This window comes from Ptychodera flava, chromosome 14, assembly GCF_041260155.1.
Source record: "Ptychodera flava strain L36383 chromosome 14, AS_Pfla_20210202, whole genome shotgun sequence".
In the NCBI taxonomy this organism is placed as follows: domain Eukaryota; kingdom Metazoa; phylum Hemichordata; class Enteropneusta; family Ptychoderidae; genus Ptychodera; species Ptychodera flava.
The window spans coordinates 17,467,970-17,488,246 of NC_091941.1; the positions used below are offsets into that span (position 1 = coordinate 17,467,970).

Consider the following 20,277-nt stretch of genomic DNA (forward strand, 5'->3'; position numbering starts at 1 on the left):
AGCTAGGTACTGTGCGGCAGCTGTTCTGGTACTGGACTCACTATCGGAGGAGGGTGAGTTGGAGTTTGAGACCCGGGAGGTCTACAGTAACGGACCACCTGTCAAAGGATGGTGAGTTCGAGACTCCAGGACGGTGTTGTGCCCCTGAGCAAGGCACTTTATTCTTCATTGCTCCATTTGGTAGTGGCTTACGGGTTCCTCATCCTGCAATTGGCGCTTGTTGGATAAGTAGTAAAATTTTAAAAAAATGTGATGCACGTTTCATTGGAATAAGAATACATACATACATACATACATACATACATACATACATACATACATACATACATACATACATACATACATACATACATAAAGACACACATACATACATACATACATACATACATACATACATACATACATACATACATACATACATACACACATACACACATACATACATACGTACATACATACATACATACATACATACATACATACATACATACATACATACGTACATACACACATACACACATGCATACATACATACATACATACATACATACATACATACATACATACATACATACATACATACATACATACATACATACATACATACATACATACATACATACATACATACATACATACATACATACATACATACATACATACATTCTTTGCCTTTGTTATCACCTATACATTGATCAGTACCCTCATCTTTAACACAGACCCCCCCCCAGTTAGAAAGTTAAATATCAATACATGTATTTGTAAAATTTACAAAAAATACAGCAATAGTAAATACCTTTCAAATCTCGCAGTACCCTCCTATATTATCATCGGTTATCTCATGACGGTTCAAAAAGGTGAAACCAACAAAATGAAATTCAAAGTAACAACAGAATAAAGATATAAAAGCTCATGCTGTAACCAGTATCCAACCATATATTGTTTAATTGGGATGGTTATCATGTTAGGGTTTCACTAGGATATCTCACTGGGCAGAATTTTAAAGTACATGGGTGAGAAATCGCTAGAGGCTGAGGGGGAAGTGTCAGAAGGGGTGTTCCATATTTTGCGTGGAAAATATTGAGAAATTGATGTGTGCAATGGTGCAGTCTTGTGCAATCTGAGAGGTGCTTTCAATTAGGTTTTTACTAGTAAAACTATTAGAACACCTAAAGGGGAGAGCATGAGACGGGGGCGCCCCCGTCTCGCATCGAAAAGTTTGAGAAATTGATGTGTGCAATGGTGCTATCTGAGAGGTGTTTCAATTTATTTTGCCCAAAAACTGATTAACCTCCCTTCTTTCTCTCCACATTTTGAGCATCCCCCTTATAGCTTTCAAGTTTTTGAGCGACCCCTAAGATTCCTCCGACCCCCTCCCAGGCCGTAAATAATGACCGCTCCCTTATACATTTAACGAAATACTTGTATTCCATACAAGAACAGAAGACAGAGACTATAACGGTGACACTTGGTTGTAACATTACCTTTTACCAAGAGTGGCGAAACTGTGGTATAGTTGTTTATCAATCTCTTTACTAAAAACTACTAAATATTGATTTTTCTGTTTAAACTAGTTCAATATCCTCAAGTATTAATGCTATCACAGCCGTGACATTACAAGATTTCATAAAGCCTTTCCGTGGATGGAGAGCGCGTGTTGGCGGATACTCCGTACGTGAGAATGACAGGCGGGATACTTTATTGTCAAAATGTCTTGGTAAGTGAATGCGCAGTGACATAGTGTTTTACATGTCCTAGTCGTTTACTGCGGTCGGCAATATGCATTTTACACAGTATGTACTAGTATGTATGTATGTATGTATGTATGTATGTATGTATGTATGTATGTATGTATGTATGTATGTATGTGTGTGTGTGTGTGTGTGTGTGCGTGCGTGCGTGCGTGCGTGCTTGCATGCATGTATGTATGTATGTACGTATGTATGTATGTATGTGTGCACGTATTTTTGTATTTTGTTATATATACATATGTTCATGTATGTGAGTGTGTTTGTATGCATGCAAGCACGCATGATATCAACCAAATGAACATACTTTTACCATAGTGTGTATACTTTACATGTACCTGTGGTTTAAATCAATAAGTTAACATACAGAGTTTAAAAGTTCCGACTAGCCAAACAGCAAAGTAGACGAGCAAATCTTTGTACACTTTGTTAATACACACTACATGTCTTTTCTGAAAACGACAGTACACGTAAAGTGTTAGTAACGCTAGGGATTAGCATGCATACACTTTGCCGAGGGGCGGTTTTATATATTTCTCGGTAATTTCGCGCAGAACTTAACAAGTACGAATATCGACATCTAGAGAGAAATAAGACAGGGAAGCAAGCACTTTTGGTGTGTATGTTCAGATCCACTTTAATCGCTTTACAGTCGGTCGGTCTTGCCCTGTCCTGCAATCACTGTCCCTGTAATTCCTTTTGTTTCAGCGTGTGTTTACGGTTCATGCGGCATGGGTCTCGCCTTTGTAGCTGCCTCTATGGGCACCTTTGTCACTATGGCAAACTTGGTTCTCGGAGTCGTCGCAGGACCCGTGACGGGACTGTTTTTGACAGGCGTGCTGTACAGAAGAGCGAATGGCAAGTGAGTAATCTCCTGCGCAGAAGACAGAAAACATGTTAGATAATTCAATAGTTAGAATGGATGAGTAGATATACGTTCAATCACGTAAGCCAAAAATATCCATTATCTACCATAGACTGCCCTAACAACTGATGCAGTAAATCAAAATATGATTCGATCAATTTCTCTACTATTGAGAATTCATTGCATGACTGCAATTAAATGTGTTGGCGATTCTTTTGTGTTTCTAATGCGGAAAGTTGTAAACTTCTAAGCATATAGTTGTGTAAATCGTAGCAACAATTATTTAGTCGTTCATTTTTGGTTTGTATGTACGCATTATTAATACTATAGGGTTATTCACAAAATACGGCCCTGTATGGACGAGGGCTCAGTGAGTGACGTTCGGCTCGTCCAATACGTCATCACTGAGCCCGAGTCCATACAGAGCCGTATTTTGTGTATAACCCTATTATTATACACCTCCCTCCATTAATCGTCCGTATAAACTATTTCTATGGTAAATTTTGAAGGACGCGGTACGCGCGATATGAGTGGAACGCGCGCGATTGTTGAAATAAAATTGCTACAAACCCCTGAAAATTGCGCGTCGCGCGTCTCCCGTATTCGGGACTCCGCGTACTATACAAAATACGGAAAGTTATTGGATGGTCAAACTCCCATAAGTTACGGCAGTAGGTGTATAATAATAAAATGTACACACTCACACATAAATACTTATATACACATACTTATTTACCTACTTTCATCAGTCACAAAGACAGACAGACAGACAGACAGACAGTCAGTCACACAGAAAGACGGATGGGTGAACAGGAGAACGGACAGAGAGACAGGTGTACTTACATGTGCACAAAGTACGCAACGTAAAACTTTGCATATTTCAGAATTAATACGACTACTTTTAACATTTCATTTTATACGTATATTGTCAACAGAGGAATGCTGACTGGGCTAATAATTGGGTTTGCAATTGGTATTTGGATATCGGTTGGTGGCAGGGTGTACCAGAACGAAATTGACTCGGTTTCAGCTGTATATCGGGTAAAACAGCCAATATTACAAATATCTATACAATAAATTTTAATTGACAATGGTTTGACCAAATTGTTTTTAGTTAGCCTAACTCTCCAGGATGCACGTAAATAGCCCTCAAAGTTAATGTTTCTACTGAATGTCTTCTTACTTTGACTTTGGCAATAAAAACGTAAAATTTAATGACATATTTAACTTTTCATAGTTTATATTTGACATTTATTTGTAAACAGTTGTCCTTCATGTGGTACAGTTCAATGACTTGTCTAACCACTATGGTCGTCGGAATAATCTGCAGCGAAGTTGTCCGGTTGATATCTCCAGAGGAAAGAGGAAAAGTGGTTGACCAAATGTTACTCGCCACATTCCTGAGGTAATTACATTTCCATATAAACTGTGGCATGCAAGGTCAAAGAACAGAAACTTGGACCTACTGAATTTGATTTTTTTTTCATTTCGGAGAAAACTTTAAGATTGCTCGGGATATCTCATTGTATCCAAGCCTGTTTTCTCATTTAATGTAATCAAAATTGTCACATGTAATATAGTATGAGGCTGCTCTTTCTCATATCGATACAGTAAGAGAGATGCGAATTTCACTTGCGGAATTTTTCCCGTTGGTTTCAACCATGGACCGCGGAATAAGCCGACAGTTGTATAATGACATTGTGTGGTAGTGCTCATTTTGTGATTAAATTATGGTCTTGGTTACATTCATAAATTTCCATCCTCAGTTCATACATTTCAAAACTAAAGTCAGCCAGGTCCCAAGTCTTTTATGTTCGCCGGACTATAATGATCGATCTGTCAGAAAAATAAAAATATAATGTATGTTCATCATGTGTTTTCGGTCAAGGCACCGAAGCGTCCGATTGATTCAATGAAATACATGCAATGAAGGCCTGTACTGACCTTTTTTATTTTCAAAATAAACTTTCAAGCTTTACGTTTCTTAATTTATTTTACAGGTCTAAAGCCGAGTAAAGCTGTTCGTCATATACCCAAAACTGAGTAAAGGTGTTTTTTTCACATCTGTCTTCTATGAAGTAGCATAAGAAATGGAAACGAATGGAATGGTTGTAAATATCCAGAAGAGTTATTGGCATCGTGTATCCCATTTGGAAAAACTTGTTACACTTGATTTGATCATTAGTCTGGCAAGATTTTTTATTTTCTTGATAAAGCGCATGACTAGAATCCCGCACATGGTGGTCCAGGGTCTATGAGAGTCATGTTTGCCTGGACCTGTGAATTTTCTTTTCCAGATGTCCAGCTTATACGCATGTGTGACAGGGAATATAGATTGCAGGAATTGGTAATACTTCGAGTGCCATCAAATATTGCATGGAGTTGCTCACCCCTGGACCACCCCTTCATTTACGTGTGCAATTGATAAGTAGTACATGAACACTGACAAGCTGTAATTTTGGCACCTGCGCATTGTAGGATCAAGGATGTTGAAGTTCTCCTTCCTGTAATCATAAAAAAAACAAGTCACAACTTGGAGTATAAAGCTTTGGTAACATACCCAGGGCATAACTCATGAAGGCGGTGGACAAGTGTACACTGAGCCCAGTGAGATCGCTGATAAATTTAATGATTTTATTTTGCTAATCTTGGACTAATCACTTCTAAATCAGAGCAAACAAATGAACACTTCTTTGAAAAAATTAAACAGTTTGTGCAAGAGCTTCTCCCGAGTGACGTAAACTTCTTGAACAATCTCCCGTCAAATTGAATATCAATAAATCCATGGACTGACGGGCTACATCCAAACTTTCTCAAATTTGCTGCTGGTGCAATTGAACTTTCTCTCTCTCTCTCTGACCAAAATTTCAACACTTGTATTCATAGAAGTTCTTTTCCTAGTATCTGGAAAATTGCAAATATTGTTCCAATCTTCAAATCGGGTTCTAGACTGTGTGTCAAAAATTACAGACCTATTTCCGTTCTCCCAAGTTTATTAAAAGTTTTGTAGAGGCATATCCTTATACACTTTTATAACTTACTGACAGACTGAGAACTGCTGTTTCCCGGACAGTCCAGTTTTCGCCATGGTCATTTATGTCAGAGCTCTTTACTCAAATTGCTCGATGAAGGGGATCAGTGGCGCGCAGCCATTGATGATGCTAAATTAGTTGGCTTAGTTTTTTATCGATCTTCGGAAAGCATTTGATCTTGTAGATCATTGCGTCCTTCTCCATAAATTAAACTACTATCGCTGTTCTAAGTAAACCATCGCATTCTTCACTTCTTATCTATATGATCGCAGAAAAATTGTGAATGTCTGTGGAAGGACCAGCAGTTCAAAATCTGTACATGTTCTGTGCAGATTACCATAGTGTTCCGTATTAGGGCCATTGTTTTTTCCTGTTTTCATCAATGACACGCCGTTATATTAGCAGATTAATGTTTACATGTATGCAAATGACTCGGCCTTGCACACGTCAAGAAAAACAATTGTCGAACTTCAGTTGACCTAGGAAATCTGTCATCCCGGTGTAATTCTAACAGAATGCTGGATAATGCAGCAAAAACACAAACTCTGTTAATCACCTCTCATCAGAAAAAATCTCGCTTACCAAAGTCAAACCTGGATTTATTTTCAAATGGTGACTCATTAACATATGTTGTCGGTGAAAAAGTCTTAGGAGTAATTCTGAATTGTAATCTATCATGGATAAGTCATGTGACTTCCTTATGTGGTAAATTATCTTGTCATGTAGCTTTATTACGACGAACACGTCATTCCCTACCCCTAGTACACGGAGATTATTCTGTACATGTTATTTAGAATCAACCTTGGACTATTGCTGTTGTTTTGGGAAATTGTGACCAGTCGAACTGTAACAAACTTTTAAAGTTACAAAAGCAAGCCATTCGTATGGTATGTGGGGGCAAATGGGACCAACAAACTACTCGGCTGTTTAAGAGATTTGGACTGCTTCCACTAAGTGATCGCTTAAAATATCACAAAGGTTTCCAGATATTCAAAATTGTCGATGGCACGTGTCCAAAATATCTGCAGAATCTTTTCCAACGTGCAAATGTCCATTCGTCAAGGTCAATGCGCTTAACTTGGAATCACATTAAATGTATTTGCCAAAAATTCGAACAGAAATAATGAGGAAAAGCCTTACTTATTCAGGTGCCCTTTTTTTGGAACGACCTCCCTTTGTCTTTAAAAAATAGACCAACCCTTAATTCAAGTCGCATTTCTATAAAAGTCTCATTGATCAGCTGTAAAGTGTACTTTGCTTCTGCTTTGTTGTCGTGTTTGCTGTTTTTCCCAAGTACGTTTTCTGGTATGTTGGTGTTTGTTTTCATACTATATTGTACTTTTAACTTTTGTAAATGTTTATCGTCGTGAAAGATCAGCCTTATTGGCCGAACAAGTTATCGACAGTAATAAGTTTAATAATAATGACAATAACTATAATATCATGTTTATGCAATACAAATTCTGCTGTTCTTTAAGAGTAAATTCAAGTTTGCAAAAATCACCAGTATTCTGTCTTTATTACTTTCATAAAGAGAAGTAATATTATGTGGTTACTTCAACTATGAATCCTCTTTTTTTCGGAAAACACAACGCAACGATAAAGTGTTGCAATGATCTGATGTAAATATTTTCTAAATACAAGACAACATTGTAACTCGACAGCTTCTTTCTAGTCTTGATTTTTGTATGCAAAGTACTACTAGAGTATCAAGTATTCTAAGTAGCTTCTTTTGACACAGTTTATGCTCAATCATTTCGTATACTATATAGGGCGCCCTCGAGTGATAAAGTTTTAGCCGTCGAGTTAAGTAGCCTTTTTTCATGAGAAATCCGGAAGAGTTGATCGCAACCCCGAAGTGGCAACTCGCTAGAGAGAAATAAACGTTCATAGTTCCTTGTATATTCCAATTTCGATACCTTTTGTTCGGTGTCCCATGCTTTACAACTTTAGCTTGATTGTGAGGTGTCGAAACATTGCCTTCTTATATGTGTATACTGTCTGATGAATTTTGGCAGCGCGTAGAGACGAAGGTACAAAATCTCTTAGCTCAAAACGTCCTAATTGCTAGTAAGCATTTGTAGAACCAAGCAATGCAACAGACAGCTGGAAAACACCCAGCGTTCAGCTTATCATCATGGCCTATATGTAGCGTGGAATTGTAACTATGCCGAAGATGAAATCAGGTCCTCACATCTATTTTGTCATCAAAATTGGAGTAAAACGCATATAAAATGAGAGGAATGATTAATTTGTCTACTCTTCGATATGATGTTATCGACTCACTGTTCGGTTAGACGGCCGATATATTGTGGTGAGCCAGGTTGTTGAACCCGCGCCTGCAGCGGCCGCTTCGTACTGGGCAGCTGTTATTAAAATGCATGGAACGCGTTTATTAGTTTGATTCAGTTTGACCACCGCATATGTATATGAAAAGATTTTAAAGTGCTGCTTTCTATACGCAATGAGTGTGTGCCCGTTTACGTACATACATCATGCTTAATTTTAGTTACTTTGGCGGTTCAAGTTAATGATGTAGTCTCTATCGCTGTTCGTTTCCTTTCTGTTTCTGTTTGTCTGTTAGTTTGTTGGTTGAATGATTGGTTTGTTAGTTGCATCAAACTTTCAAATTTCGAGTTGGGGCCATGTCTTACGGAATGGGAAAAATAAGGGTAACACGTTAGAAGGGGGAACTAGGGAGGGTCTTATTTTAAAAGACGAACGAGTCCTGATTTCGTGCGAGCCCCTGACAATATCAAAAATTAAAACGCCCTAAAATGAAGTGTAAACGTTTCTGTGAAGTCAGGGAATCCGGCTTTCTCTACCATAATCTTCATGGAAACGGTCAGAGAAAAAAGCGAGAGTATTTTTCCACTTAATCTCATTAAAATCAACTGCAAAGATGGCGTATATCTCCCTTCATCTGCAGAGGAGAGACCGAAAGCTAACGAAAACTTGTACGGCGAGTAGAAAGCGAAGGCGGAAACGTCGCCATCTCTACCAAAGCTTTAATCAGATACCAACCAACTGTTCGTAAAGACAGAGATAAATATGACTACTTTTTGTTTGCTTCGGTTGTGTGTCTTTTTTCGGGGGCGAGGTTAGGCGACACAGCTTCAGTGGGATATACTGTGGGTGCCTGCGAGCCTCCGACATAATTTTTGTCGGAATAGGTCGATTTTGCGATACATATTGGTAACCTGTTGTCAGGGAATATATATCAATCCACTAATTATAGACTACATCTCATTGCATCACCATCGCTTGATTCTTACAGAAGAAACACGTTCAAACTGATATTGTTCATATCTTCTCATCACGTGTAAATTTATCACATAAACATAAATGCATAAAATTGTCTTACCTATAAAATTTTATCGTGATACATTACTTCGAACATGCTGTGGCATGATTTTTGCAGACCTTCGTGATCGAGTAGGTAGATAATGACGGCGCCCGCACACAATGAACAAGCGATCAACGATTGTAGGCCGGCACAATGCCGTGAGAGTTTGAACTTGTGTCAAAAACAGAGAGACCGGTCCATTCCCTGTAGATTGCTATCGTTACATTAGATCACCTTTAATTCGAGATTTCTGTTCACATCCTTCTCTCTCCAACACACACAACAAAGCTCTTGATTCGCAACAGTCTGTCGAAAGATTGACCTTTCTCAATGTTGAAGGCAAACGTGTAAAGTGAGATACATGTAACATTTCTTGAGTATTTTATTAAGTAGACAATAAGTCGTTTGATGATAAATCACTTTGGTTGATCTTCGACCGATAGAAAATCTGACCAACCTTTTTAACTTAACTCTTCAAAATGTCGACCGATGCCGTGCCATTTGGAGCTTTGGACTATGTCATTTTTGGATTGGTGCTGGCTGTACCAGTTGCCATGGGATTGTATCAGGCATTTGCCAAAGGAGGTCAACACACTACATCTCGGTATGAACTACTTACATTCGCAATTCCTCGCTGCCATAATACAGAAAAATATCGCTACACGCGTTCAGACTCATTGTACTATACATTCTCATGTTATCTGTATGGTGTACAGTTGTGCGTCTAATGTATCGCCGCGGATTTTTTATATTCAGCAATGTTGAATCGAAGCTGACTGTTGCAGTAAATCTCAGATTTGGCAGGAACGAGCTTACAAATCGGAGTCATAGTCATTTGACATATACAAGGTGTTTACACCTTGTATGTTATAAAGCAAGAAATAGAGTCCATTGGCTGTAACATTTGAAATCGTCTGCACTAAATGGTTTTAATATTTATGTGATCCGGGGGTTTGTCGTATGCGAGGTTCACGATGGCATTCAGAAAAAGCCACAATCGTTTCGCTTACTCCCAATTTCCAACAAGGCTCGCTCAATCCCATAGTTTGACAGAAAAGATGCATCCATTAAGACAAACAACAGTTTGATACCTTGTTCATTGATTGATTGGCCGACTGATTGATTGACTGATCGATCGATCGATTGATTGATTGATTGAGTGATTGATTGATTGATTGACTGTTCGATTGAAGAAGGAAATACTTGACACAGTGAATTACGTCAACATTTAAGGGTCAACAAACTTTTTAAGAAAGTCTCAGAGGACCAGCAAAAATCATGCAACAAGAATAGGATAAAGATATTGTAGAGCCGCAATGTAATTCTCCACAACTGAGGTTGCAATATGATATAGTGGTGTTAAGAATGTCGTTGAATTTTAGGCATTTTTGACAATCAAAAAGAAAGGTTTGTAGGTTCCTTTGAGAACGTTTGCGCAAATTTTCAGACTTTCTGTGTCCAGTCATGTATTCACCCTAAGGTTGGCGAAAGTGGAAATATTTGACCAATTTTTAAATAGTGTAGGCCTACATTAGTTATCCCGATACTTTTCAGCGCAAGGTTTATCATTAACAGATCAGGGATTGTGTTTGCTTCGGTAGAAAAAAAATGTTTGTCTGTTCGTTTGGGTTTTTGTGTTTGTTTTGTTGTGCCTTATCTTGGTTTGATTTTGTTTACTTTGGTGGTATCTCGTTCATTTTTGTAGTTGTTGCTTTGAGTAACTCAATTAACAATCTGTGTGCTTGATTTTTTTGTTCGCTTGTTTGTTTGTTTTTATGTGATACATTGTTAGGCAGAATTGTATTCGTAATCTTGGAGCGGCGTTCAAGGACGTTGCCCAACCATTCCCCATAGTGACTGGCATTTACTGTAAAGGCAACGACTGTCGCTTTGAGAGTCTTTTCGACCAATAAGCGGGTCAGATATGCAACTCAAGGACAACACAATGTCGAAGGTTGAAGGTCGACCTCTCATTGAGTTGTGCTTCACAGCTTGATTTACACCTTTATTAACCGGGTACTCATACGAATCCGTCTCTGGAACAGATATTCGAACTCTCCAACTTTTACGGTATAGTTTTGGCCTGCCACTTGAGGGGCTCATTGTAAAGCTCGTGGAGTACTATAGACTTTTCGCGTTCATGTTCTTGTGAAACAATTTTTTCTCATACAATAACACAGAGATAGCTGCCATTTCCATTTCTTTGTCTATTTCCGACCTTTGCATGATCACGCCTGATTTGTATTCTTGACTTCAGAACGGAATTGTTAAAACTCCTTTAAGGAAAGTTTTAGCAAAGTTTTAGTCTTTAATGTCGAGGCTCGTACTACTTCTTGAGCCTTCAAGTTGACCATGTCACTTCTGATGCTGGTATGTTTCGATTTCTTCCACTAAACCTGATATGGAACAAATAAAACTCATTACAATAATATATTTTGCCACACATAGGAAGCGTTGAATTCAAACAATATTGTCCTACGTGTTGTTGTTTTTTTCTATTCTAGCTACCTTGTAGCTGATCGTACCATGCGCGCACTGCCGGTCGCCATGTCATTCTTAGTGTCCTTCATGTCGCCAATCACCTTCCTGGGAAGTCCTGCTGAAGTGTACGCCAACGGTTATATGTATTCCCTGGGTATTCTGTCAGCGTTCTGGGCCTTCCCTTTCTTTTCTGCCGTTCTTGTACCTGTTTACCATGGCTTGAAGCTGAATAGTTCTTATGAGGTAAGTGATATGTTTTCATTGATGACGTAGAGCATGGCAGGTCAAACAAGGAAGTTACCTCAAAAGACTGATTGTACATAAGTTTATTTTAAAGTTTACTATTTGAATATTAGCACATTTTTTCAATTATCATCCTTACCAACCAAAAGCAATGACCAAAAAATGACCTATAAGGAATAAGGGGATGATGTCGTTGACATCAATTTTTCTCAGATATAAAAAAGTACAATAATTATTCTTCCTAGGATTTTTATTTGTATGTGTGTTTGTTTGTTTGCTTTTTTGTTTCTTCTGTAAGTATCTGAGTCTTCGGTTCAACAATTGGCTACGTCTGTTAGCATCTGCTCTGTTTATCTTGCGTGAAATATTGTACATCTCTTTCTGCCTGCTAGGACCGGCACTGGCTTTCGAAGCAGGTAAGCTTTTGTCATCGAGTCAAGCGTTAGACTTGTCGATTTCAATCTAATATAAAGGTTTCTGTACAGTATGCAAAATGTTTACTACTATTTCTTATACTGAATCGCAATCCATCAACACTATCAAACCTTTTTACATTTGCCTTTCACGGGCATGCATCGTGATTTTAAAGAGTGAAATTTATGGGTAAAAAAGAATCTGCTGGCTTTTAAAGAGGCACTCCCACTTTGTAACATTTTTAAAACACATTTTTTAATGCCAACGGTCGATATTTGACTTGGCGACTGCGCGCGGATCGCGAGATATCGATAAAAACATGTCATTTCCCGAGCGTATTTTTCACATCCCGAAGTTTTACGATCGTTCTAATTTTGACTCGAAATCCCCCGAAGGTTTGTTGTTGTGCTGATTGACGATATTCTAGGGAGTCTACAATAAGTTTCGAACGACGCAATTAGCCTAATTTACTTTCCACTGCAAAGACTTTATATACAGTTATTATGCCTTTACCTCAGGTAAGTTTCCTAAAACTTCTCCTGAGTTTTTGTCGTTTTCATTATTCTAAATCGGTTGCATTATATTTTTAATCATACCACATAAACATCAGTTTTTACATGTCAAATATTAGCCGCCTCCGATGACTACATTTTGTCGTCTGCCACACAGTACGCCGCGCGCGTGGTATGCGCGCGTTGGAATGCGTCTATGCATATCACGCGGCGGCCACTATGTATCAACGAAACCGCACGTAACTGTGCTAGTCACCTTGCCAATTCTGGTGGAATCAGCAAAAATTGCTTTTCGTTTATACGCCAAGTCAGTAAGACTCAGCTTTCTCCAAGAGGCTATGACCGATCACCGACGCCAGTGGTACTGTGGCGTACAGCAGCGTCAGCGTAGACTCGTACTCCATAGCTTAGTTGACAATGGCGTCAATGCCGAACGTTCGATGTTCGGAAGCTGAATTTAGGTGGGCCACAGGAATTCAAACTTTTACCTTTTTGAAGACATGTTTTTATCGATATCTCGCGATCCGCGCGCAGTCGCGTCGTCAAATAAGGACCGTTGGCATTAAAAAATGTGCTTTAAAAATGTTACCAAGTGTGAGTGCCACTTTAAGATTTATCTCCTGCAATAATCAAATTACACACTAAAGGCTCGCATGTATTCGGGTCCAAAAAACTGACCAATGAAGATCCTTCGAGAATTAACCCTTTGAGCGCCAAAGTCAGTTTTTGTTGCCTTTAACAAATATGCCAAAATCAATATATTTTTATAAGACGTTTTTAGCCAATGGAATGTAATGTATATTTGGTCAAAAACTATCAAATGAATCACAGAAAAATTCATAAAAGTTTTACATGTTGCACTAAAATTTTAGCGGAAAAATTATAGCACTCAAAGGCTTAATGTCTTTGACTTTCCACAATTATCATACATAATCACCCATGCTTTGCTTCACTCTGCAGGACACTGTACTAAAGCAGTTCCTTCTGTGACTTTTCTTTTTACAGTTCAGAAATTCGAAATGTGGAAAACGACTGTTATAATAGGTGTTGTTTGTACTTTCTATACGGCAATAGTAAGTAACATCACTGTACTTCCACACCTAATACATTGTTAACATTCTCGAACACAAACACCGATAGTAGACATATTATATCTCACTTAAAGGTAGAACACGCCTTGGGGACAGACATTCGGGCTTTCAAACTTTACCAATTCTGTTCTGATCTATCACTCGTGCGTGGGGGTTCATTAGCTCACGTGTGTGAACACGTGGGCTAATGTCATAGCGATGTCTGTCTATCTGTCCATGTGTGTGTGTGTGTGTGTGTGTGTGTGTGTTAGTGAGTGTGTCTGTCTGCCTGTCTGTATGTCTGTTTACACGATAACTCAAAAACGCCTGAACGGATTCAAGTCAGCTTTGGTAGACAAGTAGCATATGCTACTGCAAGAACTGAATAGAGTTTGGCTAGTGTGGCTTGCATATTAATGAAGTTATGCAATATCGTTTTTCCGTACAATGGTATCCCTAAGAAGACGGTAATGACAGTGTAGACATATATCAAGAAATACTGCACAAAATTTCATGAAACTTTTCACAGATGACAATCTCAGAGCATTTTGATGATACTGTGAGTGTCATGTCAATTATCTGCTCATTTGCATATTTAATGAACTTTTGTTATTAGTGACATAACTCTTAAATTCCTGCGCCAAACTTGATGATACGTGCAACAAATATTGATCTGATATATATCTAATTATACTTAGAAGCATTGGGCAGTGTCAAGTTAATAAATAGCTCATTTGCATATTTTATGAAGTTTTGTAATTAGTCATATAACTCCGATAAAACTGCACCAGATATGATGAAATCTACTGCAGATACAGATCCGAGTGATATCTAACCGTGGTGTAAAGCATTAGTAGTGTTAAGTTAATTAAGGGTTCATTTGCATATTTAATGAACTTTGTAATTAGGTATATAACTCTGAAATTACGGCACCCAAGTCAGTGAAATCGGGTACAGATATTGATCCGATAAATATCTAATTGTACTGAGAAGCATTGAGCAGTGTCAAGTTAATAAATAGCTCATCTACATATTTTATGAAGTTTTGTAATTAGTCATATAACTCCAAAATAATTGCACCAAATGTGATGAAATCTGCTGCAGATACTGATCCGACAGATATCTAATTGTGGTGTAAAGCATTTAGTTGTGTGGAGTAATTAAGGCTTCATTAGCATATTTAATTAACTTTGTGATTAGTCATTTTACTCAAAATTACAGCATTAAATTTGATGAAACTTGCTACAGATGTTGATCTGATAAATATCCAATTGTACTGAGCAGCATTGAGCAGTGTCAAGTTAATAAATAGCTCATTTGCATATTTCATGAAGTTTTGTAATTATTTGAAAGTCATTAAGCATTTTTACTTCAGCCAAATACTTATTTGCATATTTAATAAACTTTCATAATTAGATATATATATCTGAATTGACTTGACCAAAGTTGATGAAACTTGCATGTACATTGAAGATACTATGATATAACATTATTGAAAATCATTAAGCAATTTCACTTCAGCCAATTCCTTATTTACATATTTAATGAACTTCACTTATTAGGGATATATATCTGAATTGACTCGACTGAAGTTGATGAATCTTGCAACATATATTGAAGATACTATAAACAACATTATTGAAAGTCATTAAACTTTTTTACTTCAGCCAATTCCTAATTTGCATATTTAATGAACTTTCCTAATTAGGGATATTTATCTGTCTTGACTAGACCATCTTCCCCCTCTACTGTCTATGACTAGACCAAAGTTGACGAATTGCTTTTTACATTAAAGATACTATGACATACCGATTTTACTTTTTTTTACCTTGACCTAAAATTTGAAGGGGAAATTAGAGCTCTTCGTAACTGCCCTCCCACTAGCATACACGGGAAAAATGCCCTCCCACTGAAGTTTGACGCCAACTGCCCTCCAATATCTAAGGTCTGCCCGCTCCCACTCCCCACAACAATTCAAGCTCCCCACTGCCCTCTTCTCACTACTGACATTCCCCATTGCCCACTTAATGTCCTCTAGGCAATCAAAGACAGCGCAAAACCTTGAAAGCAGTTAGTACTATACCTTAGAAGATTGCGCCCCTCTAGGTTAGGCGCTTAGCCTACATCTCCCCACAAGTTCTATCAAGCACGACTTCCCCTCCCTCCGTATTTTCGTTACCCACTGTCAAAAAATTTTCTCCCCGCCCACTGAAAAAATGAAATTTCTTCCCCGCCCACAGTAAATACTGACTTTTTCTCCCCGCCCGCTGATTAGTTTTGAAATTTGCCCGCTGAAAAATTGCGTACGAACACCTTTTGCACGAACACCTTAGTTGGCGGCACCTGAATTTCAGTCAGGCTTTGTTCCTCTGAGTAAAGTAAGGTCACACCATGAAATATCCTGTTCTCGATTGTCCCAACGTATTATCAATAATGAATTAAAGGTATCGCTATATCTTGTTCTCCGCGGTCAGTAACCGTGTCTTGTCGTAAGATCTTGGCCACGTGGTAGGCGCTGATACGAGATGAGCTGTTTTTACATACTTTCGGTACATGAATTGTGATGGCATCAAAACATATCACGCAGGGGCGCTACACAGGCAAGAAACCAGGCAAGAGGCAAGCTATACCATTAGATTTACCAATGCAATGATTATAAGCAAGGCCAGGGCCGACTCGAAAGCTGAGCTATATGCCCGTCTCTTGGAGTACTTCAATGTACATTTTATTATTATTATTTGTTTATTGAGATTTATCCAATGAAAACCTTAGAAGGGTTTGACCATATTTCCTCACGATTAAATCGCAATGTGTTTGAATCAATATTGAGACTGGTGTGAGTGTTAGAGATGAAAACTCTATACAAGTTATATAGAATATAATCCAGTAATACGTTTATGACAGAGCGTGTCTCTTTGTAAAGACAGGGGTAAAGGGTCTACAGAAACCAATTTCTGTGTATAAATCAACACCAGTAGGATAATTGAGCATGTATATAGTCGCTGCTTTCTGGGTTCTTTCTAATTTGACTAGATTTCGTTTATAATATACTGTCCAAACAACACTCCCATACTCCAAGTGGCTATAAATTCGCGAACAATAAAGAGCTCTTAGAGCTCTAATAGTGTTTGTGTCAAATTTATAACCGCAAATACGCTTGATCACATCAAGTAATCTGTCAGACTTCATGCAAATGTGATCGACATGGGTATTCAAGTCTAGGGTAGATCGAAGATAAACACGTACATCACAGTATTTCTTGACAGATTAAAATCATTTGCTATTCATAACATACTCAATGTACAAAGGTATTCTGGATCTTGTAAACCTGAGAACGTTAAATTTTGTCGTATTGAAAGACATGCTCCATTTGACACTCCAATGGTATACAGCATTTATGTCACTTTGGAGTGCATGACAATCTTGCTGAGATTTAATAGCATGAAAGCACTTTGAATCGACTTTTGGGAAGGAAGGAATGAGTAAGTCCAATTCTTTGTGTCTGTATGTCATGTGCAAAATCCGGAAAATTTAATTATAAGGAAGTTAGCACTACCTTACTGGCTAATTAGGTAAAATAAAAGAAATATGTGCTTCTATAAACCAAATCTACACTGTATAAAACCCTCCGAATCTAATTTTTTCGCATTTTCAAAAATTACAAAATTCACGGATGATTTTGTCAAGTTTTGTTACTTTTTTGATGAGTCACATCAAAGTAAGTTTAAAACAATAAAAAGGTTCCAAGCCGACCTACCCTCTTTCCTGCGAGTATGCTAACAGAAACACGCAATATTTATTATGACTAACATGAAGGATACGAAGATTTTTTGCCCGATGTGCGTGTATTCTTGTTATGAGCTTATAGATCTTGAAATGTGTCATCTCTGAAAGTACGCTGAAAGAGTTTTTCTCGTCTCTTTCAGGGTGGTATCAAGGCGGTTATATGGACAGATGTTTTCCAATTTCTGGTCATTTATGGTTCCATGTTAGCCATCGTCGTTATGGGTTGCCTGGAAGTCGGTGGTCTTGGCTCTGTCTGGCAATACAACGTCGAGCATGGACGACTGGCAACAAGGTGTTGTCTTCAGCACCGCATATGTCTCTTGATCAAAATCTGGAAAAAAGCCCATGAACAGTCATGGTCTAGTACTATTATTTACATCACTATTATAGGAAAGTATTTACAACACGGTTATAGGGAAGTTACTTGTATGTATGTTACCAGGAGAATTTGCTCACGGCTTTTATCCATACGAATTTCTCGACAAAGATGGTTGAACGTGACTCGTACTAACCCTTACTGTGATGAGAAAGTGTGTATTCTTTTGTGAATGTAAGCATAGCCATTGTTATACTATATACGTTTTCCCTTGCAGCTTTTCGCTCGACCCGACTACCCGACTAACCGTCCAAAACGTGATAGTTGGAAGTGGAATGAACACTTTAGCTATTTATGTCAGTCAGACTGCGGTTCAGAGAATTATTGCGACCAAAACATTAAGAGAAGCACAGCTGTAAGTGTTTCAGCGGTATGTTCTAATACTGTCTATCGGATGTCATGTTAGAACGTCCAATGATACAAATACTCTCGAGTGTATGGATGGATGGATGGATGGATGGATGCATGTAACCTCCACGCATGTATGCATGTATGTATGTATGTATGTATGTATGTATGTATGTATGTATGTATGTATCCGTCATGCACATAGACAAAATGTCTCAAGAACATTGCAAAACTCAGCAGCATTCATGGTGACAATGATTTTCGCTCTTGTCTTAGATCTGTACTGCTGAACATACCTTTCGTGTGTTTGATTCTTTCCATGGTATATCTAACAGGATTAGTGCTCTACGCGTTCTACGATGGTAAGTTATTCTAGAAGATAGACGGGGAGAATCAGCGATCATATTTTTTGATATCTTTTATTTATTTAAATCAGACTCCCGGCCAATAGACGTGAAGAAAAAGTAAATAGAACTGTAGTAGAAAGTAAAATTGTTCACACGCACAAACAAACTACTAGCTAATATAAAATATTTCTTCAATGCCTGCGTTGATCAGAATCTATATATGTACAATCATAAATATTCTTGACGTATAAATTTGTACATGATATTGCACTTCCTTACTGTCGCTAATTTAGAGATGGTTATGATCCTTGCCAATACACGAGGGAAAAAATTCAAATCACTTTTTTCCATGATGAATTTGACGCTTTTCAGCACCATCCGATAAGGGTATTATGGAGTGGTTTCCGAACAAACTTGCCGAACAAGTTTAACGACACATTACTGAGCAGACCGAAAATTGGTAACAAATAGATATGTTACATTTTCAAGGTCTAATATCCCCCTTCTTCCTTGCGTCGAAGACCAGACTTTGCCAATAGGTCATTAATCAAACATTACTACCGCTTTACTTCCCTAGTAAGTTTTTCTAGCGTGCAATATTTCAGTTCAAAATGGTTAAATTTGAAATTGCAATTACATATAAGGCTAAGCCAGTATTCATATTTATTGAGTTTTCCAAATTTTCAGACCGAGCGAGTCCGTTGATGCCGGCCATAAATGCAACTCTGCCATCCGGTACGTAAGAGACACGAAAGACTTACTTTTCACGATCGTTTTGTCCTTATTAGGCTTGAGAGAGTCTGCTATGCGTTTTACACAACCGGGTTGAAATAGACAATTTAATTTAAAACTTGCAAGTTGGTGATTGACATAATTCATGTTTCAATTATGACGTTTTTACTCTAATTTAGTGTTGTTTTAAAGGTGCTCTGCATCTCAACTGGAATACTACAAGTATTTGTCTAACCCAATTCGGTTTCTTTTTTCAGTATTTCCATCGCAAGTGGTTGGTGGCAATGTCAAACCCCGCTATACACCGCCATACAGCTCTTCCGATCAGGTAAAACTCCACACAACTACCAGTCATAAAATCGCCAAAGTTTCATCTGTGTCTTTTTTTTCCATTTTTACTGCCCTTGTATCATTTAATCGCCTCAACACATCTGGTACAGCTTGTCTAAAATTGCCCCGCGTAAGAGGGCAGTATGCTCGCAAGTGCTATAAGCCAATCGTGTTATTCATGAGTGTACATTAGGATAGAGACTTCCTGATTGGTGTCCGTAATCTCCAGAAGAGACTCACAGGATTATCATCCGTTTGCGGCAAGGGGAACGGGTTAGCATCATTAAAACAACTCGATTAGAACGATGTTATCTAGCGAGTTGAACAATACCGAACGACACTAATGACAATTGTTGCCTCTGGAGTCTGGCCAATTCTCCCTGATGACATTCACTTTGATCTGTGGAAGAATATGGATATGCTCAATCCCACCACAACTCCTTACTTGACTTCTCAGCAAAATGTCTTAATACCAAGAACTGTCCCCGGCACATTTCACACTGTGTCCTAGTTCGGCTTTTTGGTGTATATTCTACGATAACGAGTAGATTTGCAAGAGAGAATTGAAATGACCAAAATTTTTATGGTCATTTTGGATGCCACTGAAATCTGTATTTTGTTCAAGATTTCTTCCCATCTATGTCAGT

General features: G+C 38.1%; 3 protein-coding genes and 1 long non-coding RNA gene across 4 annotated transcripts in view; all 4 read left to right on the plus strand.

Moving 5' to 3' along the window:
* Window positions 1-1,504: 1,504 nt before the first annotated feature.
* LOC139150672 (sodium-coupled monocarboxylate transporter 1-like) lies at window positions 1,505-6,982 on the plus strand. The gene is made up of 5 exons (XM_070723101.1): window positions 1,505-1,717; window positions 2,457-2,610; window positions 3,549-3,654; window positions 3,879-4,018; window positions 4,614-6,982. Exons 2-5 carry the CDS (start codon window positions 2,480-2,482, stop codon window positions 4,627-4,629), a joined length of 393 nt encoding a protein of 130 aa, XP_070579202.1. The 5' UTR covers window positions 1,505-1,717; window positions 2,457-2,479; the 3' UTR covers window positions 4,630-6,982.
* A 2,483-nt stretch (window positions 6,983-9,465) lies between these two features.
* LOC139150611 (sodium-coupled monocarboxylate transporter 1-like) lies at window positions 9,466-13,032 on the plus strand. The gene is made up of 4 exons (XM_070723047.1): window positions 9,466-9,595; window positions 11,496-11,715; window positions 12,014-12,131; window positions 12,950-13,032. Exons 1-4 carry the CDS (start codon window positions 9,471-9,473, stop codon window positions 13,030-13,032), a joined length of 546 nt encoding a protein of 181 aa, XP_070579148.1. The 5' UTR covers window positions 9,466-9,470.
* Window positions 13,033-17,637: 4,605 nt separating this feature from the next.
* On the plus strand, window positions 17,638-19,303 carry LOC139149575 (uncharacterized). The gene is made up of 4 exons (XR_011556121.1): window positions 17,638-17,789; window positions 18,091-18,228; window positions 18,498-18,583; window positions 19,256-19,303. It is a non-coding gene; the product is annotated as an uncharacterized lncRNA (long non-coding RNA).
* Window positions 19,304-19,559: 256 nt separating this feature from the next.
* LOC139149576 (sodium-dependent multivitamin transporter-like) overlaps window positions 19,560-20,277 on the plus strand; it is an 8,065-nt gene continuing 7,347 nt past the window's right edge. The window contains exon 1 of the mRNA XM_070721398.1: window positions 19,560-19,628. The gene's annotated coding sequence lies outside the window, so the exon portion shown is untranslated. The remainder of the gene's footprint in view (window positions 19,629-20,277) is intronic.